At 30.8% G+C, this 23,554-nt stretch overlaps 2 protein-coding genes and 1 pseudogene across 2 annotated transcripts; 1 reads left to right on the top strand and 2 right to left on the bottom strand.

Moving 5' to 3' along the window:
• Positions 1-2,604: 2,604 nt before the first annotated feature.
• On the bottom strand, positions 2,605-5,200 carry LOC111276241 (anthocyanidin 3-O-glucoside 2'''-O-xylosyltransferase pseudogene; annotated as a pseudogene).
• Positions 5,201-6,350: 1,150 nt separating this feature from the next.
• On the bottom strand, positions 6,351-9,182 carry LOC111275873 (ras-related protein RABA1f-like). The gene is made up of 2 exons (XM_022861459.2): positions 8,837-9,182; positions 6,351-7,148 (listed from the first exon to the last, which is right to left on the bottom strand). The coding sequence occupies exons 1-2, from the start codon at positions 9,055-9,057 to the stop codon at positions 6,716-6,718; spliced, it is 654 nt and encodes a 217-aa protein (XP_022717194.1). The 5' UTR covers positions 9,058-9,182; the 3' UTR covers positions 6,351-6,715.
• A 10,100-nt stretch (positions 9,183-19,282) lies between these two features.
• Positions 19,283-22,628, top strand: LOC111276534 (G-type lectin S-receptor-like serine/threonine-protein kinase At4g27290). The gene is made up of 7 exons (XM_089754371.1): positions 19,283-20,555; positions 20,669-20,857; positions 20,913-21,169; positions 21,261-21,471; positions 21,573-21,810; positions 21,934-22,084; positions 22,159-22,628. The coding sequence occupies exons 1-7, from the start codon at positions 19,283-19,285 to the stop codon at positions 22,459-22,461; spliced, it is 2,622 nt and encodes an 873-aa protein (XP_089610497.1). The 3' UTR covers positions 22,462-22,628.
• The last annotated feature ends 926 nt before the right edge of the window (positions 22,629-23,554 follow it).

Here is a 23,554-nt window from a genome sequence, read left to right as displayed (position 1 = left end):
TTTTGCCTAAAAAAATTCCAATAAGTGGTATTAAAGTCAGGTTGCCAATATCTTCTCATGAGCTGGGCATAAAAGCTTTTCCCTACAGCTCGATGTGTGAAAGGTGAAGATTGTTAAGGTTATCGCACATCAATTGTGGAAGGATATTTGCTGTTGCAAATTGTGTTCGTGAGTACAAAGATATGCAAGGGAAGATGTTGCAATAAGACATTAGTTGCAGGTGAGTCAATCGGGTGAAGTTGAGTTGGCTACATATGAGTATTAATCACTTATGTGAATCAGGTGGAGTCAGCATTGATTCAATCATTTGTAGTTGAAATTTTTTAAAGGTCAATATTGTGATAGAATTTGTGTCAATGTGAAAATTTGTTAAATATTGACTCAAATTCTAATTAGGAATCAATTAGAATTCCAGTAAAATTCTATTAGTTAAAGAATTACTTAGTAATTAATTTTATTTAATGATAAATATTCTTAATGATAAAGAGTTCTTAGTAAATAGGAATTCTTGGTGATTATGTAATGGAGTTTTATAAATATAGAGTAAGTATTAATTTTTAAAATTATGAGAAAGAGTTATAAGATCTCTATATGACATATAGGTTTGTAGGGATGTGAAAATAAAGAATTTGTTTGGAAAAACATTGGTTGGATGAGATAAATGATATTCTATAGGTTATACACTATAGAAACTAGGATTGTTTCAAAGAGCTCGAGATTAATGTTTGTTTATGATGTTTTGTACTCTTTGTAATCTTTACATTTATAATGAATTTTCTCTCTTATCCTTCTATGTAGACAATTGGTCTAAACTATGTTAAATATTGTCTCTTGGGTGTGATTTATTTCATGTTAATCTCATTATAGAATTTGTTTTTGCTTTGAAAAATCCCAACACTAACAACATATTTGTAGTCTCTATTCAGTCAAATACTTTTACGTATCTTTGTACATCATGAAATCTAATATTCATAAGTTACGACTCTTCTTTCCTCTATATAATGAGGTTCGGTAATTTTTCGTGAAGTCGTAATAGCAAACTGTCCACATCGCCATGATCCAAATACTTCGTCGGCTACCTATCCATTATATGTACAAACTATAATCATTGCTTCCATTTTTCTCAATAGCATTCCAATTCGTAAACTAACTAATGTTGATCTTGTGCAATGCCCTCCACAATATATATATATATATATATATAAAGTGCAAACATACAAAAATTTTAAAATTTAATTCAATTGATTCGTATATTTAATTTTAAGAGGTGACATCTAATAAATGAAAGATTTACATTTTCAACACCTATAATCTTTTTTTTTATTCATAAATCACGGTAATCTTTGAAAAAAAAAATAAAAACACATGATAGAAAAGATTCATAAAAAAGAAAAAAAATAAAAAAACAGTAAATAAAAAAATCAAACACAACATTAACCTTAATTAGACCAAAAGCCCAAACAAACAATAACATCAATCAATAGAAAACATAAACAATGATTGGAGCAACACATCCACAATTAAATTCAAGATCTCTCTTCAAATAACTAATATCAACTTATTAACTTAAAATTTGACAGAAAATTAGAAACTTACAAACAAATGAGTCCTGAAAGAGGGAGAAAGAGAGAAAGGAGAAGCTGCTAGAAAGAAAGAAAAGAAGAAAAAAACAATATATACGTCTAAAAGAAAAGCACAACTTCTCTTCAAGAATGATCTGTTCAGGCGGCAATGAACCAATAATGTTCTCAGCAATCATGGAAAGATGAACTATTTCACATAAAAGAAGCAAACCAGAAATAGCGATTTGTTTATTCAATTCAAGGTTTAATGAAAGATATAACTCATTCAAATAGCAAAACAATGATATAACTAATACCGATTGAAATTACCTTGAAACTTAAACCAAAAAGGCACCTATGAAGGAATTAATATATATTATTATCATAGATGTCTTATGACTAATCTGTTTACTTTAACTAAATTGATATTTTGTCGAATATTTTGTACATGAACCTGCAGATATCTAACAGACGGTCAATCATTTATTTTGTTGGCTCTGCAATTATCAACAATTGTATAGACTCTCGTTATGCAGCCTCATGCTGTAATATTATTATCTTTCAGCTATTATGTGTTTTTCATTATTTTTCTTTTTGAAATGAATGATTTTCATTTTCTTACTCATAAAATCAATGAATTTTCAATTTGAATATTTTTCTAATTTACCTTTCACAAAAAGAGAGAGGAAAGTTGATATTGATTGGGTTGTTGATACATTTTGGTTCTGAGAAAAACATGAAAAAAAAAATGACGTTTTACATTTAAATTATATTCAATTAATTTATTCATAGTTGTAATAGTTTAGTGAAATTGGCAAAGAGAAAATTTCATTAAAATCTTGTGGGATTCTTAACTCTTGATCGTATCCAATTTTTTACTAATTACTGTTCAAGTAATTCTGTCAAGCATCAATCATTTGAGAACCCACTTGACATTATTTTTTCCATGCAGCAAGCAACAATGATTTCATTGTGAAATGATAATTTGAGGGGTTTGGTGTGAGAGATGCATAAAAAATGATAATATGATGGAGGAGAATAATTCATTTCTCATTTAGGCATTAATAAAGACAAAAACTCTGAACTTAACGATTGCATTATGTCAGATTGGAATCTGATATGAGATATTAAGAAATCTAGCCAGGCAAGAACACTAAAACAGGTTCACTAAACTTAGATTATAAATTGGATTCATCTTCTTTTGCAATTTAGACTCTATTTGAGAAGATGTTGCAAATCTTGGATGAAATTGTTGATAATTCTTCTTGAAGATTTCTGTTGGAAAGTATTTGCTTCAGCTTGGCATGGTTTCTCTTCAAAAGGTCAGCCATTTCATTGTCCTTGTACATCACCAACTTGATGGCTTTGCTCAAATTCTCCTTGGAAATCTGCCTGTTTTTCCCTCTCTCGACTTCAACCGCAATCTTGAGTTCTTATACCATCAATCTGGTGTTGATAATTTGATCTCCTAAGCATGGAATCAACACAATTTGGCAGTCACTGAGCAAAGATTCCCACATTGTTCCATAACCACAGTGATCGACAAAACACCCGACAGATAAATGGCTGAGTAACAACTCTTGGGGAACCCAACCACCATGAACCAATCCTCTTCCTTGAACCTTTTCTTGAAACCCCTCAGGCAATGCCTCTTCAATCGTTTTGCATCCGTCCGGTGGTGTTAAAGCTACCTAAAAAGGTTGCCCTGATAACTCAAACCCAAGAACTAACTCTTGAAACTCATTCTTCTGCAATGTAATCTGGCTTCCAAATGCACAAAACACCACAGAACTTGGCTCAAATTTGCTTAGCCAATGAACCCATTTCTCTTCAAGCTGTGTGGCCTTTGATTCAGGCAAACAAGGCCCTGTGAGCATAACAGGCTTGCCAAAATATTGAGCAATATAGTCACAGAAAGGACCCTCAATTTCGGGGTAAGTCCTATAGACTATAACATCACTTAGTTTCATGCTAGTTAATATCCTGTCAATGACAATCCTATTCCAAATTTTTCTGGCAAAACTGTTGATATAGCAGCCTCTTCAGCTTTGAGTTTCACTTCGGAAGAAGGGTAACCAGAAGGAACTTCTATCAGCTCTTCCACTGTCATTTCCTTTCTTATTTTCTTCGTTAGATGCGAGTTTGAGGCAGAAGACACCATGGCATGGTATATGGACTTGATGCCGATTTGCTGAGCCAAGGTTGGAATCCAATGCCCCAAATCATAGAAAACCATATCAGGATTTATAGCCCTTAAAATGGTTTCAACTTGATCTCGAGTCTGATCAAATGCAATGGCAAGCAAATTGTGTAGCCGTACAGGAACATCAGATGCAGTTTCAGACCCTGGAGGGAGACCCTCTACATGAGAAACAACAAGAGGAAAGAACTGAATAAGATTTGGGTAACGGCAAACTTCTTCCAACTTTGGTTGTGCTCCTTTTGGCAGTAAGAAGGAAATTTTGTGGCCTTTCTCAATAAGTTTGTTTGAAAGGTGAAGATAGGGGATGAAATGGCCGAGGAAAACTATGGAAACATGGCTATTTGAAGTTTGGACGAGTTGGATTTGCTTATCTTTTGCTTGCACAATGTGGTGTGAGAGAGCTGCAAAGGACTTCATGTTTTGTCAAGAACCATATTCTAATACCTACAGCCACAATGGTGGTGGATCAAAGCTTGTTTCCCACCGAACAAAAATTTTTGTCCTGTGTGAAACAATAATTTGTGGGGTGAAATTAGTTAATCATATAAAAAAAATTTAAATATTATACCATTAACAATTTGTCTATAGATTATAAATTTGAAAATATAAATGATAAAATTAATTATTTTATTAGTTATTTAAAAAAATGAAAAAATTGGATAATATTATTTTATAATTGCCAATCTTTTATTTTTAAGTGTTTGTATGCAATCATGTGTATAATGAGACAACTGTAATATCTTTTTTTATTTTTTATTTTTTTACATTATGGATATTTTTCAAAGAAAAAAGAAATAGTATTTTTTTTCTTGTAAACTTAAAATTTCACTCTAGCTTAAATCTATTAATAAGCCGGATCTTGAAGACTAGTTTTAAGCCTGAGTTCGTATAGATTTAACTTGTGAAAATATTTATTATTACATAATTAATTCTTATTTAATTTTAATTTTAATATATATCCAAAAAATAGATAATACCACAAATCCAATAACTAGATTATTATATCATTTGTATGTGGAAAAACAAATTGGTCCAATTCTGAAACTACATATGTGACTATCAAGGGCTTTGTCCATCAAGCATATAATTTTATTTAATTAATTAAGACCCCACTAAAATGATATATTCTACCAGGAAAAAAAAATTTTAGTATTTCATTTATATGACAATTAGCATCATGCCCGTTGCTGTAGGTACATTTTTTTCTTTTTAAGCACTGAAAAGAAATAAATGTATAATAATTGAATATAAATGTTAATAATTATTTTGAGAAAAAAATTATTATATCAATTATTATATTCAATTATTATATTAATGTTAATAATTATTATATTAATGTTAATAATTTATATTCAATTATTATACATTTATATTCAATATAAATGTTAATAATTATTTTGAGAAAAAATTAATAATTAAGTATTACGTTCGTCATTTTAAAAAACATAATTTTTAAAAAATTTTAAAAGATGAATATCTGTTAGGTTTCGACTTAAAAAATGTAATGCTTTAAGTTTTTAAACAAAAAGTCCTATTTTTACATAAACAAATGTTGTTTTAGTTTTTTTTTTTTTTTTAATGAAAACTATATATAATCTTTCTCAAATGTAAATTACCGTAAAATTAAAAAAAAAAAAAGTTGACTTACAAAAACTGCAAGAAATTATTTTTGGTAAAGAAAATAAATTCAATAGAATGATAGTATACTAAATATGTAGCATATAAAACAAAAATTTTCACATAGCTACGCCCTCCACAAATATATATATATATATATATATTTATATAAAGTGCAAATACACGAAGAACTTGAAATTTAATTAAATTAATTTATATAATTAATTGATAGGTTAGAGATTCAAATCTTAATATTTATATATTTTTTTTTATTTCTTAATTGCGATGTTTTTGTTAAAAAAGAAATGAAAACACGTGATAGAAAAGGTTCATAAAAAGGAAAAAAAGTAAAAAAACAGTAAATATAAAAAAACCAAACACAACATTAATCTCCAAAATTAAGAAGACCAAAGCCCAAATAAACAATAACATCAACCAATAGAACAATGATTGGAGCAACACATCCAAAATTAAATTCAATATCTCTCTTCAAATAACTAATATCAACTTATTAACTTAAAATTTGACAGGAAATTAGAAACTTGCAAACAGATGAGTCCTGAGAGGGAGAGAAAGGAGAAGCTGCTAGAAAGAGAAAAAGGAAGCAAAAAAAAAAAGCAATATATACCTCTAAAACATAAGCACAACTTCTCTTCAAGAATGATGTGTTTAGGCAGCAATGAACCAATAATGTTTTCAGCAATCATGGAAAGATGAACCATTTTACATCAAATAACCAATCTAGAATAGCCTCTGATTTCCGTTCTTTCTTGTTGGAATAAACTAACAACTTGCATGATCCTTTTTGAAAAATTCATTTATTCTCAACTCATAAAATAATAATCAAAGTACCCATTAGTTTATTCAATTCAAGGTTTAATGGAATATAAAACTCATTCAAATAGCAAAAGAATGATGTAACTAATACCCATTGAAATTACCTTGAAACTAAACCAAAAAGACACCAATGATGGAATTAATATATATTATTATCATAGCTAATTCAAATTTGATCATCCACAACCAATGAAAATCATTTAAAAATACAAAACTAGACCTGTCTGAACAGACTATGTATTCTAAAGCAATCAAATACAACAAAAACTATCAAAACTATAAAATGGAACATTACACGAGAAAGAAAATATCCTAAAAGAACCGTGAAAAAGAAACTGAAATCAAATGAAGTAAGGAAATTTGGGAGTCGTGGTGTTTTCTTTGACTTCAACCTCATATCTCTAGGAAGCTAAAGGACAATAACACAATGGGGAAGGTCTTGTGCTTAAAGAGATGAAAAGTTGAGGAAGCTTGGATACCCAAAATCATCTAACATTTAGGCAGAACAGCAGCCAACTTTCTTGATGGCTGAAACATCATCCTTGTTTCCAACATTGATGGTTTGTCCCTTAGGCAATGCTGCAGGATCATCCCCTACTTCAAGTGCTTTTCGACTGACCACATGATATATTTGAGTTAGCACTTCAGTGAAAGCATTCTCAACATTCATAGACTCAAGAGCAGATGTCTCCATAAAGAAGGTATTTTCTCTCTCAGCAAAGGCCTTAGCATCCTCAGTAGAAACAGCACGCAAGTGTCGCAGGTCTGCCTTGTTACCAACAAGCATAATCACGATATTGGAATCTGTGTGATCTCGTAGTTCCTTCAACCATCTCTCAACATTCTCAAATGTGACATGTCGAGTGACATCATAGACAAGCAGTGCACCAACAGCTCCTCGGTAGTATGCACTTGTAATAGCCCGGTATCTTTGAAAAGAATATAAATGGAAATCAACTCTCAAAAGCTTATAAAATACATCCATTTATAAGAGAAAGTGTGATTCAGGTATTCATAACTAAAATGATGGTGGAGAATCATTTATATTTCCTTTTTACACCACTAAAACCTCAAGCAGGGCCTTATTTTAATGCCTCTCAAGCCATTCCTATACTGGCAAAGCTTAACATCATAATCTTCTATTCAGTTATCATCAAAGAGAAGTATCAACTAGAACAGCAATTTCATGATTTCCCCTCAACTAATGCATAGCAATAAACACGTTCTGTTACAAGTGATTGACCAAGCAATTATTAATAAAATATTGCACAGCCCACTGCAAATTAAGGCACCCAAAACATTTGATTTACAGGAGAGACATTGCAGAATTTCCCCTTCATGCTCTACAGGCACTTCGCACAGTTTTTATTTAATTTCAAAAAGCATTTGGTCTGTCAATATAGAAAATAAAGAATATCTAAAGCGTTTACAACTAAATTTTTAAGTTAATAAGATATATGATAATGTGGAACATCAGTCTGGTATCTTTTCCAGGAGAAACTCCCCAAGAAAGTTATCAGTGCCGCTAGAAAGTTATATCACAAAACATCCAAGTATGCAACACAAGCCTTCTTCCTGCCTCATGCATGATACACAGAGTTAAAGCAGACTAGAAGACATGAACTCCAAAGGCATGTAAAGATGCTTTTCATACAAGTCCAAACATCAAAATTTACAGATAATAGGACATTCATCAGAACTGAAACAGACACCATAACAATGTCCTAAATTTCAGGATAAAATAAAGAACTTGAAGACCGGAACACAGTTAATTCATAGAATTAACACAATAGTCAAAAGCTGAAAGTAACAGACAAATCCTTCTAAAACCAAGGATGAAAAATACAACGATCCATAGATTGGATATACAAATGATATCCTCTTTAATAACCTATATTCTTAAAAATGCTTATAGATATATGATCAAGTTATAACATTTGTCAGTTAGATCCCTATGTAATATTCGAGGATCATCTATTACTAACCGTGGGATTTTGTATATAATCTAACACAATCTAATTTCTAAATCAAGTCGAATTTGCAACATGCTAACCAAGAAAATTTTCTTTCACATACGCTTATATAAACACATCAATAGAAAAAGAAACTAGTTTTCACCAAATAACCAAATTCCAAGTTCACATGCTTCAGCATTTAAAAGAAAAAAAAAACGAATGCACCGTACTCCCACATTTTCTCAGCAACCAAACAATCCAAAATAAAGAAACATAAAATTCCTAATACCCATTTCACCAAACCAATGCGCTAATCTAAGAAACACCTTTTCCTCAAATTTCTCAAAAAATAAAAAAATTACCCTATAATCCAAAAAAACCCCAACGAAAAACAGAACAAAGCAAACAAAAATGAGAAGATGAGAACTACTTTAATTCAATTTTCCTACATTTCCTCAGTAACCAAACAACCCAAAATCCAAAATTCCAAATACCCATTCTACCAATCCAATGCACCAACCTGGAAAACACCTCATTTTCCCCAAATATCTCGAAATTCCAAAAACCCATCAAAACTAATAAAAAAAAAAACAAAACAAAACAAAAATAATGAGAAATAAAAATGATGATATAAAATATAAAATAAGTTTAAAAAAATGCACCTTTCTTGTCCAGCAGTGTCCCAAATCTGGGCCTTAACGATCTTATCATCGACCCGAATACTTCGGGTAGCGAATTCTACTCCGATTGTGGATTTAGATTCAAGGCTAAACTCATTCTTCGTAAATCTTGACAACAAATTCGATTTCCCAACACCGGAATCTCCGATCAAGACCACCTTGAACAGATAATCGTAGTCGTCATCCGCTCTAAACGCCGCCATTTCGGGTCACCAGGTCGGGTTATCTTATCGAATTTGAAAAAATAGATTTTTTCTAGGATATTTTATCAAATGGCAGAGACCGGTGGCAATGGAGAGAGAGAATTTGAAATTGCAAAAAACCTAAAGAGAAATTGGGGTCAGATTGAGGATGGGATAAGGTGTCGGACTCGGGTCGGTCAGTAAAGTGGATTTAGTGATCGGGCCCAATTCCGAGTTAGTGGGCCAAAAAATGTGGGTTTTTTTTTTCTAGAAATTAAAAAAAAAAAACCTACAAAAGGTTGTGAATATTAAAAAATTTTTGATAAATAAATTAAAATATGAAGTTATTTTTGGTCTAAACTCTAACTCAAAATATAATTTTAATAAGAATGTATCAAACTTTGCTTTGGGAATTTTTTTTTATTCATATGGTTATTCAATGATAATTTTGAATTTTATTTATACAAAATTTAAAAAATTAAGGATATTTATCTTATTGTTGTATGATTTGAATATGAAATTTTTTAAAAAATGACACTTGAGCTGACATATGTGAAATATGTTAATTTTAACCTTATAATTAAAGGATAAATAATTATTACATTATAATTAATAAATTTTAATTTAAAATTATTGATATAATTTTTGGTTTGATAATTGAAAAGTTTGTTAAAGTTAAAATAAAGAATGTAATAAACCTATTATAAAAAAGAAAGTCAAGGGTACTAAAAATAATATTTTGAGATACACTTCGAATATTTAAGTCAGTTAAATGTACGAAGAAAAAAAAGTAAAAACTAGAGAAAAAAAATAAAGAATATGCAAGGTGTTCAGCTGCTAGGCCACTAGGTCAAGTAAATCTTAAGAAGATATAAGGTTGGGGTTTGACCTCAGTCTCTCCCCCCTCTTCTCTTGTTGTAGAACTCTGTCTTTTTTAAAATAAAAAAAAAATAAAGAATATACAAGATAAAAAATATGGTATATGACTGGTTTGATCATGCATTTTATACCTTATAGATAATGATGTAGCTAATTGAATTGTAATGCTTAAGCCCTGATGATATGGCAGCGAAATGTTGAAAATATGATCATTAAGGTATAACATGAATAGTATAGATACGTATATTTTGTGTAATTTATATTTATAAGTGGTGATTTTTTTTATGATTTCTTGTTGTAATTACTTAATTATAAGATTATAGAGAAAAAATCATTGATGAAATACTCTTATACTTTACTAGAATAACTAAAATAAAATTATTTTAAAAGATTAGAGATTGAAATAAAATAATTTATAGGATTATACTTTACTAGAATAACCAAAATAAAATGATTTTAAGAGGTTTGAGATTCAAATAGAATAATTTATAAGTTAAGGATCAAACTATGATTAGAATAAATGATTGAGGACTATAAATGAAATTTATTCCAATTTGTTAGTCTTGAATTGATTATTATTTTGAAATGATAAAACATTAAAGCTAAATAAACTTGATCAAGATTTTGAAAAAGATTTATTTAGTACATGTTCTTAAGTTTTATATTTTTATACTAAATAAATAATATGATTTTCAAAGTTTAAACAAACCTTTGTTGATGTCATATTTCTCAAACCAAATCTACCTTTAAAGATTATTTATTTGAGCTTAAATGAAAGTCCAATTGTTGTTTTTAAAGTGAACTTATTCATTTTGGACTTAATACAATTTTGATAATATTGGTTTTGGAAAATAGATTAAGTTAGGAAAGTTGTTTTTACAAGAACAAAGTTTTCCAACATTGAACTTATTTTATTTTTCTGTATAAATTCACAAGGTTTTAATACTTGAATTTTATATGGTTGAAAAATTCTTTGAGTCTGCTTTCTAATAGATTAAACAAAATGAAAATCCAAATTTTTTGAGAAAAGATTTTGAATTTTTACTAGACACACTACAGTTGTCTAGAAAACTAAACAAAGGGGTAGATTTGAAAATTTACTATAATTCGTACATAGTGAATTAGGTAATGAAATTTATATGGATCGAAAGCCATTTAAGTCTAGTTTCTAAATCTTCAAATGATTTGTGATTTGGATTTGTATAACTCAAGTTATGATCAAATTAATGAGTAGAGTATAGAACGGGAAATAACCATCAGCTTGGACAGGATCGATCCCTTCTAGAATGGATCAATTGCTTCCTCAAACAGAATGCCCATCAAGCTGAAAATCCAGAAAAGGGATCGATCCCCTCATATAGGGGATTGATCACCCAGGCAAGGGATCGATTGGTTATGGGCATGGGAACTCCAACGACTACTTTTTGGTGCTTTTAACGGGCATTTCTTCACTCCATGCTTCCTCAATGGCTAATTCATCAATTTCTCTATAAAGAGGGCACTTCAACACACCAAAAGGATAGAAGAATCAAGAGAGTAAGAGTTAAGAAGCAATATTTTCGTTCTCTCAAATAATTAAGAGTTTTTAGAGCTTCAAAGTCTATATCTTCGTATTTATTGTATCCAAACTATTTTTTTTTTGTTCATTCATCATTCTCTTGTCTATACTTTTGTGTACTTTAACTTAACAAATACTCAACCTTTGTGAGGTTCTTAGAGTTTGCAAAACACTTCATTTTTTTATTTTATGAGTTTGTAAGCTTAAGGGGGAGAATAAACTTTAAGAGTATATTGTGTTGAGTTTGTAAAGCTTAGAGAAGCTTGGTTGTAATCTTCAACACTTATAGTGGATTGAACTCTTTGGTAAGAGAGGCTAAGAGAGATGATGATGTAGGTGTCTAAAGAAAGACCGAACCTCTATAAATCGTGGTATTATTTTCTCTATCTTTATCTCTTATTACTTTCAATTATTGTGTTTAATTGTGTAGTAAAATTTATGCTTATTGAATATTATTTTTGAAAACTTCATTAAAACCAATTCACCCCCTCTTGGTTTATTTCAAATCTTTGAGCTAACAATTGGTATCAAAGCTTTGGTCTCTTTTTGTAGGTTTAACTACCTTGAGAAAAGATCCTATGGCTCAATTTTGATTTCAAGATGGTGAGAAAGTTCTCAAAGCTTTTATGATGGATAAATTTGAATTTTGTGAATAGAGAAAGAGGATGAAGGTGTTCATTATGGCCCAAGATTTTAGAGCTTGGAATGTGATTGAAAAAGGGCTTGAAACTCCTTCAAATAATGCAAACTACATGAGGCAAATAATAGATGATGCAAAGGCCAAGTGTCTTCTTTATGAAGCTTTAGATAATTACAACTTCAACTTGGTCTCAAAATGCTTAACCTCAAATGAGATATGAAAAAAGTTGGATGAGCTACAAGAAAGACAAATTCTCAACCAACATCTATCATGTCTCATGGTCATTGAGGAATCAAAGGTAACCTCTAACTCTTGTGATTCAAATTCTTATACTTTTGATGAGTTACAAGATGCTTACAATGATTTAGTAATTGAGTTTGAAAATATGAATTTGAAACATAAGAACATGATTTCAAAATTAAAAGTTGAAAATGATTTTTTGATGAATGCAAAAAATATTTTAGAAAAAGAAAATGAAAAGTTGAAAATAGATTTAAAAACCTCTTAAAGTAAAAATGAATTTTTAGAAAAAAAAAATTTTGATTTGAAAAAGAAATTTAATGAATTGATGAATGAAAAATAAAAACTTTTAAAGAGTTCATTAAGTACTAAAATGATTAAATGTAATTTTTGTAATTTTTATGGTCATACTATACATACTTGTCTTATTAGAAGAAAAGTCTCATTTAGAATTAGGCAAGTATAGGTTTCAAAAGGAACAAGAGACTTGGTGACTAACTCTTAAGGACCCAAAGTAATTTGGGTACTAAAAATCAAATGAGATTGTATCTTGTAGGTGTGCTAGAGCAATGGGCTACAATATGAGATTGAAGATTGAATACTCTAGACACACAATGGATATGGATAATCTCTAAACTTTTATTTGAAGAAGATTTGAATTTGGTTACCTATTCTTGATGAAATTTAGATGCTTGATTGATTATGCAAAATTGGGTTGCCTATTCTTGTTAGACATAGAGTGTTTAATGGATATTGGTATATGCTTTATTGATATATCTTGAATACACCAATTTTACTTGAGAAAATGTGAGCTTGAATTGAACATGCATTTATTTTGCATAAATATATTTGTTAGGAATGATTTTAGCATGAATGACCATGATGTTTAAAAATTACTCAATTTGTTTATAGTGCTTGGATCTTATGAAATATTTTTTAAAACTTGATTGTTATGTTCTAAATTGTTATAACTCTTGATTGATGAATTGATGAACTTTATGTGCTTAAATAAGATAAATTGATTCTTTGTTCATCTATGTTTTTGGTCAAGGTATATGCTCATGCGATGATTGGTTCAACTTGACCTTAATGCTTATGATTTGAAAATACTTAAATTTTTTATCTGTTAATTTTTAAAATATTTTCAAATATACTTGCTCTTGTGCTAAATCGATTCATTAATTTTGTGAAATGTTTTAGAACTTGTGCTTAATTGACTTGTCTTTTGGTTTGGGATTAAGTATTGATGAACTAATTATGTTTAATGATATATGTTGTTAGTTCATCTTTTGTTCTTGTCAAGTGTGTGCATATATGATAAATGTGATTTTTCTTGACTTGACATGGTTGCAACATGAGTTAAGTAAATGAATTTCTTATGATGCTAATTTTTAGCTTAAGTTATTGTTGATTATGGCCTATAATTTATGTAGACATATTTGTGCTTTTGTGCTAATATTTTCTTGAATATGTTTTGAATGATAAATATGTCTTTCTTGAGTTTTTAGTTTTTATATGGCTTAAAATTTGTTTTGGCATATTCTTTGGTGATTTTTTTAAAAATATATATGAATATTGAATATGTCTTCTTTGTATTCAATATTTCTAAATGATCTAGAAAAGACTCATGTTTTGCACATTTGATGAGAACTTTAGCTTTAGTGCCAATATTGTGATATTTGATGCTTAACTTGATATATGGGCTCTAGCTTAAATATATATATATCTCCCTTGTAATTGGCAACTTCTTTTTAGTGAATAAATTTTCCTTTGCCTATAATGATTTAGAATATAAAATTATTTTCTACGAATTGGTATAATTTTTATCAATTGATTTTCTTGGTGCTTCTAATGAAAATCTTTTGTTAAGAAAATTGTCTAAGTCTCTGCTAGGAAAACTTGAAATGAGCATGAATGAGCCTACATTTTTGAAATTTCAAGTATAGCAAGCAAAGCATGTCATCCTCATCAATCAAGCCTAGTTTTGCTCCAATAAAGTGGATTGGAGAATTCAAAGCCAAATGAGCACAACAACAAAGCTTGACATGGATGGAGGTAAATGTATCAACTTTATGATATGATGTATGAGTTTGAATACATATACATGCTTGCTTTAATATGTGCAAATATATGATTTTGTGATTGAAGATATGAACACATTATGCAAATTAATCATCAAGCTACTTGATAAAATTTATCTTAATATTTTTTTTAAAGCTTGGATTGATTAATTCACCTTCATTAATATTCATGCCTAGTTCTTGAATATTTTGATTACTAGTTTTTAATGCATGAATATTTGTTTGAATCTTTGAACATGAATATGAGTTGAATATATTGATTTCTTGATCTTTCAATTGTCTTGACTCATAGATTATGAATTATAAACATGAAATTCACATACATGTTCATTGATTGACATTAAGATGACATGTACCAAATTGTGCCTAAATGCTTGCATTTTTTTTGGTATATTGCTTATATATTTTGCATATGCTTGTATGATTTTGATTGAAATATATGATTAAATACTTGCATATGTTTGAGTTAAGTACATTGTTATGCATTGAAATAATTTGGATTATAATTAAACAATTATGCTTTCATTATTTCTTTGCTATAGCATATGTACTCATCATGTTTGGAAAATCATGCTTATATAATTTTTGTTATGACATGATGATAATTGAACTTCATTGCTGATTAGTACTTATGATTTATTATATACATATGAGCTTTTGGTTTTTGTTTGGATATGATAGCTTATGAAAGATTACTATTATCATTTATGCATGTATTGAATGAATCTTTCATATGCTTAAAGTATGTTTGTTTTATGAAAGTTGAATAAAATTACTAACAATTGGTATCAAAATTGCTAAAGATTTTTTAACTTTCATAGATGCTTATTTATGTGCCTATCCTTGATATAACTTGTACTTCTCCTGTAAAATTGTATGTGCCTTATATTGATTAATCTTTATTTTGAAAATAATGAGAAATCTTATAATACAATTTTGCTTTATTTATTTTGTGATAACAATTTGTATGTTTCTTGATGACATATCTTTAACAATTGGTATCCATAACAATTGGTATCAACTTGTATGCATATGCTTGAATTTATGCTTAATTGCTATTGATGTTTTAGGTTCTAAGCACATCTTATCCTAACATGATTTATGAGTAGATTGCATATCATTCATTATCCTTTGCTCATAAATTTCATGTAGTAAATTTGATAACTTGTGCTAAAATGCCAAATTTGGATACACTTATACTTTTGTGCTTGAATACATGTATATAAACTTCATTGTGCATATTACACTTGATTATATGCAATCAAAATACTCTTGATATTATTGGTATCAAGCATTTTGTCCCATGCCTTGAATTGATCTCTCTTTCTTTTGAAATGACAAAAAAGGGGAGAGAATTTAAAGATATTTCTTCTTATTACAATTGATATAGGAGCTTAAACATTTGGTATATAAAGCATAAACAAAAGGGAGGAGATATGTTTTATGAATATATTTGTTAATGATGCCTCTTTGTGTTTATTTGCTCATTAATATGCTCATGCCTTTTTGCTATGACAAAAAGGGGTAGAAATATCATATAGATAAATTTGCTTGTGCTTGACATGCATATGTTTGATTGTGCTTATTTCATATATTTGACTAGCATATGTTTGTTAAGTTGTGTTGGATAGGAATGCATAAATTGAGGGGGAGTTTTGCCATACATTACTTAAGGGGGAGTTTTCCAAAATGTCTTTCAAAATCTTAAATGTTTCAAAGAAAGTTCTTCATCAAGCAAATTTATCTTTAAGTTTTGTCATATAAAAAATGGAGAGATTGTTAGTCTTGAATTGATCATTATTTTAAAATGATAAAACATTAAAGCTAAATAAACTTGATCAAGATTTTGAAAAAGATTTATTTAGTACATGTTCTTAAGTTTTATATTTTTGTACTAAATAAATAATATGATTTTCAAAGTTTAAACAAACCTTTCTTGGTGTCATATTTCTCAAATCAAATCTACCTTTAAAGATTATTTATTTGAGCTTAAATGAAAGTTCAATTGTTGTTTTTAAAGCGAACTTATTCATTTTGGACTTAATATAATTTTAATAATATTGATTTTGGGAAATAGATTAAGTTAGGAAAGTTGTTTTTACAAGAACAAAGTTTTCCAACATTGAACTTATTTTATTTTTCTGTATAAATTCACAAGGTTTTAATACTTGAATTTTATATGGTTGGAAAGCTCTTTAAGTCTACTTTCTAATGGATCAAACAAAATGAAAATCCAAATTTTTTGAGAAAAGATTTTGAATTTTTACTAGACACATTGTAGTTGTCCAGAAAACTGCACAAAGGGTAGATTTAAAAATTTACTATAATTCGTACACAGTGAATTAGGTGATGAAGTCTACATGGATCGAAAGCCCTTTAAATCTAGTTTCTAAATCTTCAAACGGTTTGTGATTTGGATTTGTATAACTCAAGTTATGATCAAATTAGTGAGTAGAGTACAGAATGAGAAACAACCATCAGCTTGGATAGGATCGATCCCCTCTAGAAGGGATCGATTGCTTCCTCAAACAGAATGCCCCCCAAGCTGAAAATCCAGAAAAGGGATCGACCCCTCCACATAGGGGATTGATCACCCAAGCAAGGGATTGATCCCTTCAAGCAAGGGATTGATTGGGTAAGGCTTTTTGTGCATAATTTCTGGGTGTCTCAAAGCTGAACCAATCGATCCCCTCAAGGGATCGATAAGTTCTGGGCGTGGGAACTCCAACGGCTACTTTTTGGTGCTTTCAAACAGGCATTTCTTCACTCTAAGCTTCCCCAACAGCTAGTTCATCAATTTCTCTATAAAGAGGGCACTCCAACATACCAAGAGGATAGAGGAATCAAGAGAGCAAGAGTTAAGAAGCAATATTTTCATTCTCTCAAATAATCAAGAGCTTTTAGAGTTTCAAAGTCTATATCTTTGTATTTATTGTATCCAAACTATTTTTGTTGTTCATTCATCATTCTCTTGTCTATACCTTTGTGTACTTCAACTTAGCAAATACTCAACCTTTGTGAGGTTCTTAGAGTTTGCAAAACACTTTATTTTTCTGTTTTGTGAGTTTGTAAGCTTAAAGGGGAGAATAACCTTTAAGAGTATATTGTGTTGAGTTTGTAGAGCTTAGAGAAGCTTGGTTGTAATCTTCAACACTTATAGTGGATTGAACTCCTTGACAAGAGAGGCTAAGAGAGAGGACATAGGTGCCTAAGAAAGGATCGAACCTCTATAAATCGCGATGTTATTTTCTCTATCTCTATCTTTTATTTACTTTCAATTATTGTGTTTAATTGTTTAAAAAATTTTGTGCTTATTGAATATTATTTTTGAAAACTTCATTAAAACTAATTCATCCCCCTCTTGATTTATTCCAAAATTTTGAGCTAACACAATTATTGCTTCATGTATCAAATTTATTTCTAAGCTGCCCTATTTCTAACTGTCCTTTTCTAACTTTGTCATGTTGAAGCTATCTCCGCAATGCATAGGCTTTGGGGAGAATCCAAGTCAATCATGGAGAAATTTGAGGGATGAAATAAATGTAGAAACAAATTGAAGGAAAATTCTCAAGGATTTAAAGTATGGGAAATTAATGTTAACAAATCCGTAAAACAAACAGTGGAAATTGATCTTGACCAGAAACATCAAATCTTTTAATGCTGGTTGATTTTCCTGATGTTTTTAACATTGTCCTACAGCATGAGCAAAGCCCTTTTGCTTTAACTTTTATTCCGTCTACCAATTAATTAATCAGCTAAGTGTTGTTTATCTGAATTTCGCGTTTAATTTAATTAATTTATATAATTATTTTTAAAAAATAATATTTAAAATTTAGAATTTAAAAATTTACAATTTTTTTTATCTTTAATTTCCGGATTTTTTATCAAAGGAACTCTTACTTGTATAAATCCATAACTTAATTTCATTTATATATGCAAATCACTGTTAAAAAATGACATGTAATGAGTTCAAATATTATCACTTATAACTTTTTATCCAACAAAGAAAAGAGATTCAAACATAAATTTTTTGGTACAAAAGAGAATCAACAGCCCTAAAAATTTTCTCTTTAAAAGAAGGATATATGCTCTTATCATTGAGCTAAGTGCTCATCCTCTCTTATTTGATAATATATGTCTATATTATCAAGGAAAATTCCAACAACAATGGAAATGTATATGCATATAAATTTTTAATCAGTAATTTTCAAGCTTTTTGTCAATTTGACTAGTTTTTAATAAATGGCCTACCATCATACGGAAAGTCCCTTAAGTCTAATTCCTGGCTCTGTTATTTTTTCTTTGGCTTCACATTTACTAGTGTTTGCTGCCCAAGGTTCTTGGACAACTGCATTAAACTAGTAATTGACTGTGTTATGCCTTGATCGCTCGTTAACATCTTGATGATCAAATCAACACTAATTGATCGTCACAATTAGTTCAATACTTAATTAATATCAACTAAGTCAATTGATCACATTAGTATGAACTCATTTTAATGTCAACCTATTTTATTATTTTCTTTTTACATTCTTTCACTTGCTGTACTTTACTGACTTGAGCGTCCAATTGCATTCTTAATTTCAAGTCTCCATTGTCTAGTCCAAGCCGTTAACTTCAACTTCATTTAGTATAGGATGGAATATCAACAACATTTCTGGTAACCATATACTTCAGATTATTACTTGAAGCTCCAGATTTGTCAAATACTCAAGAAGAGTAAAACATAGGCGGCGGTTGGCAATCACCTCATTTATTAAGTCAACTATTATGAGCTATGGGATTCTTTTCCTTTATAATGCTTCAATATGAAACCTTTAGTAGTGAGCTGTAATAGCTTGGAAACAAATGGAAAATTTATCTTTCATTCTCATCAAAACGTTGTTGCTCATTTTCTGTGCTAGATTCTCTGGTGGAATCGATAGCTTTACCTATTCTCAGTCTGTAAGTGATGGGAGGACCTTGGTTTCAAGGGATGGAAACTTTGAACTTGGTTTATTCAATCCTAGAGGCTCTAGAAACAGTTACTTGGGCATTTGGTACAAGAAAATCACTGAAAAAACTGTTGTTTGGGTTGCAAACCGGTGTAATCCAATCAATGACACCTATGCTATGCTGTTGCTCAACAGAAAAGGCAATCTTATACTGCTCAGCCGAAGCAACGGTGTTGTTTGGTCAGCAAACTCAACCAAAGTAGCTCGAAATCCAATAGTACAGCTCTTGGATTCCGGTAATCTTGTCGTAAGAGATGGAAGTGATGATGAGAATTCAGAAACTTTTTTGTGGCAAAGCTTTGATTATCCAACTGATACTATAATGCCAGCGATAAAATATGGATGGGACTTGAGAACTGGTCTTAATCGACGTCTTTCAGCATGGAAGAACTCAGATGATCCATCTCCTGGAGACTACACTACTGGCATCGAGCTAAACAATTACCCTGACCTTGTTTCATGGAGAGGTACAAAGAAAAACAGGCGGGCAGGCCCCTGGAATGGTCTTGGATTCAGTGGTGCACCCTTGTTAAGGCCTAGTCCGGGTTTCCATTTCGAATTTGTGTGGAATAATGAGGAGGTATACTTCAGATTTTACGTCAGCGAGCAATCAGGTATTATAAGGTATGTTTTGAACCAAACCAACTATCAGACCCAGGGCTATTTTTGGAGTGAAGAAAGTAGAACTTGGGTGCTTTCTACCTATCCGCCAATCGACGTCTGTGACAACTATGGACTCTGTGGTGCCTATGGGAGTTGTGACAGCGCTCAAGTGGTACCTTGTCAATGTTTAAAAGGATTCAAGTCTAATGCATCACAGTATTGGGATTCCATCAACTGGTCTCGTGGATGTGTGCGACATAAACCATTATATTGCAAGGGAGATGTGTTTATCAAATTTGGTGGATTAAAACTGCCAGATACGACACATTCTTGGGTAGACAAAAGTATAGGTCTAAAAGAATGCAGGGCTATATGTTTACAGAACTGTTCTTGTATGGCCTATGCAAACACAGATATAAGAGGAAAGGGCAGTGGTTGTGCCATTTGGTTTGGAGATCTAATTGATATGAAACAGTTTGCAGGTGGGCAAGACCTATACATTCGAATGTCTTCTTCTGAAGCAGGTATGGGATAATTACTTTTGGTTTTGTCAAAGTATCTGAGTATTTCCTCAAAGTTACATTACCATATATTAGACCATTCAAGGCTCTAATTTAACTCATTTTCATCCATGAAGAGCCAACAGATGAGACTCAAATGAAGATAGCAGTGTCAGTCATAACTTCAACAGTCATTTTCATAGTTGGTCTGCTTCTTGTCTGCTATTATATTTGCAGAAGCCACAGAAGCACACAAGGTAAAACTTTCTTCCTTCACAAATCATATTTGGACAATGTTTTAGAACGTCAAAACTGTAAGATTGATAGCAACTTCCCCTGCTTACTTTGAGAAAAGAGCGACTGGTTTGTAGGTTTTGAGAGGAATTTTCTGGGGTTTTGTTCAGAAATATGTTCGACCAACAAAGTGGTCAAAATATAACATTCTAATGCTAATCTTAGCACATCTGGTTACTGTTTCATGGGAGAAAGAAAATCATGGGGTAAATACCAGGAGCAATGAAGGGCAAAAGGAAGATATAGAACTTCACTTATTCGACCTGGCTACGATAGTTAATGCCACCAAGGATTTCACATCTTACAACAAGCTAGGAGAAGGTGGTTTTGGGCCTGTTTACAAGGTAATTTTGCACTGTTCTGCTGAAAACAAGCACTAGACGAAAAAATTTTGCAGAATGTAGTAAACATTCTTATATAGTACATTATTTTCAGGGTACCCTGGAAGATGGACAAGAAATTGCTGTGAAGAGGCTCTCAAAACGATCCAGGCAGGGATCAAAGGAGTTCAAAAATGAAGTAGCACTGGTAGCCAAACTTCAACATCGGAATCTTGTAAAGCTTCTTGGATGCTGCATCCAAGGAGAGGAGAGAATACTGGTGTATGAATTTATGCCAAACAGAAGTTTAAATTCCTTCATTTTCGGTAATGGATTCCTCAGAAAACCAATATATTCTATAGGCTAGTTTTGTCTATTTGAAAGGTTTTAGTAGGACACTAAATTTCAATATGTACATGCATGTCAGACTCAACAAGACATAAGCTACTAAATTGGCCCAAGCGTTTTCATATTATCAATGGTGTTGCTCGAGGACTTGTCTATCTACATCAAGATTCTAGATTGAGGATTATACACAGAGATCTCAAAACTAGTAATGTTCTTCTTGATAGTGAAATGAATCCAAAAATTTCAGACTTCGGATTGGCTAAAACTTTTGGAGGAGACCAGGCTGAAGGGAGCACAAATAGAGTGGTTGGAACATAGTAAGTTGTTAAGTTCACTTCTATCTTCTTCTTTTCATTCATGAATTTAACTCTAGATCATCACCAATGTGTTTCCTGCCCACATCGACCGATGATGAGTTCTTCACTGATGATTTTCTGCAGTGGTTATATGGCACCAGAATATGCTATGGACGGACAATTCTCAGTAAAATCAGACGTCTTCAGCTTTGGGATACTGGTGCTGGAGATAATAAGTGGCAAGAAAAATACAGGGTTTTACCATCCCATCCATGACCTGAACCTGATTGGACAAGTGAGTAGAAAAACTTCTTGACTTCTATTGTTCTTTGAGAAGGAGAATGACCAAGAGCTTATAATTTGTCTTAGGCTTGGCGACTCTGGAAAATAGGAAAGCCATTAGAGCTGATTGATTCGTTTTTACAAGAGTCATGCTCTCCGTCTGAAGTGGTGAGGTGCATCCACATTGCTCTATTATGTGTACAACAACGTCCTGAGGATAGACCGAGCATGTCATCCGTGGTTCTGATGTTGGGCGGTGAGACTGCATTGGTAAAACCAAAAGAACCCGGTTTCTTGATCAATAAGAAGTTAGAAACAGAGTGTTCTTCAACGAAGATCGTACCATCTTCAACTAATGATGTTAGTATCTCAATTGTGGAAGGTCGATAGAGAAAATTTTAGCTATATTACCCTATTCTGTCATTGTCATTGCCAAATGTTGCTTCTCATAATGCAGTTAGTACATTACATTTCTACATCCTTGTATGTGAATGTATGTTGTTTTATCCTCTGGATTTGTTGTTCTGTTTCTCATGTTAAATTTAGAAGACAGATCTTGTAAGCTGTAAATAGATCTCTGAATAAAAATTGTCTTTTGAATGTTGTTTGTCTTTGAAAACTGGTTTCTTAATCTGAGATTCAATTAGGACAGACGTTGGTGCCTATGATGAGATAAAAGAAAAAAAAATTTAGAAAATGTAAATTAAAATTTTAAAGGTGACACCAATTTTGCTACTGACATTTACATCCTGTAACAAAATAGGAACAACGAAAAGAAACAGATATTCTTGTAAAAAAAATTATATCTTATTTATTTCTCTTGAAATTTCGCATTTAAACGAATCCATTGCGGGTCACCGGATCGGGTTATCTTATCGAATTTTGAAAAAATTGATTTTTTCGGGGAATTTTTTTCAAATGACCGAGATCGTTGGCATTGGAGAGAGAGAATTTGAAATTGCAGAAAAAAAAAAAAAAAGAGAGAAATTGGAGTCAGATTGAGGAGGGGGTGAGGTATCGGACTCGGGTCGATCAGCAAATTGGATTTAGTGGTCGGGCCAATTTCGAGTTAGTGGGCCAAAAAATGTGGGTTTTTTCTAGAAATAAAAAAAAAAAAAAAACTTCAAAAGGTAATGAATATTAAATTTTTTTGATAGATAAATTAAAATATGAAGTTATTTTTGGTCTAAATTCTAACTCAAAATCTCATTTTAATAAGAATGTATCAAACTTTGAATGGGTTTTTTTTTTTTTTTTTTGGTTATTCTGTGATAAATTGACAATTGAATTTTGTTTATACAAAATTTAAAAAATTAGTGATATTTATCTAGTGCTGTATGATCCGAATATAAAATTAAAAAGAAAATGACACCTGACCTGACATAGGCAGACATGTGAAATATATTAAGTTTAATCTTATAATTAAAGGATGAATAATTATTACATTATAGCTAATAAATTTTAATTTAAAATTATTGATGTA

This window comes from Durio zibethinus, chromosome 25 (assembly GCF_047325235.1).
Source record: "Durio zibethinus cultivar Kanyao isolate XHJ-2024 chromosome 25, ASM4732523v1, whole genome shotgun sequence".
Lineage (NCBI taxonomy): Eukaryota > Viridiplantae > Streptophyta > Magnoliopsida > Malvales > Malvaceae > Durio > Durio zibethinus.
Note: the sequence above shows the minus strand (reverse complement) of the source record. Positions and strands in the feature narration are given on the sequence as shown.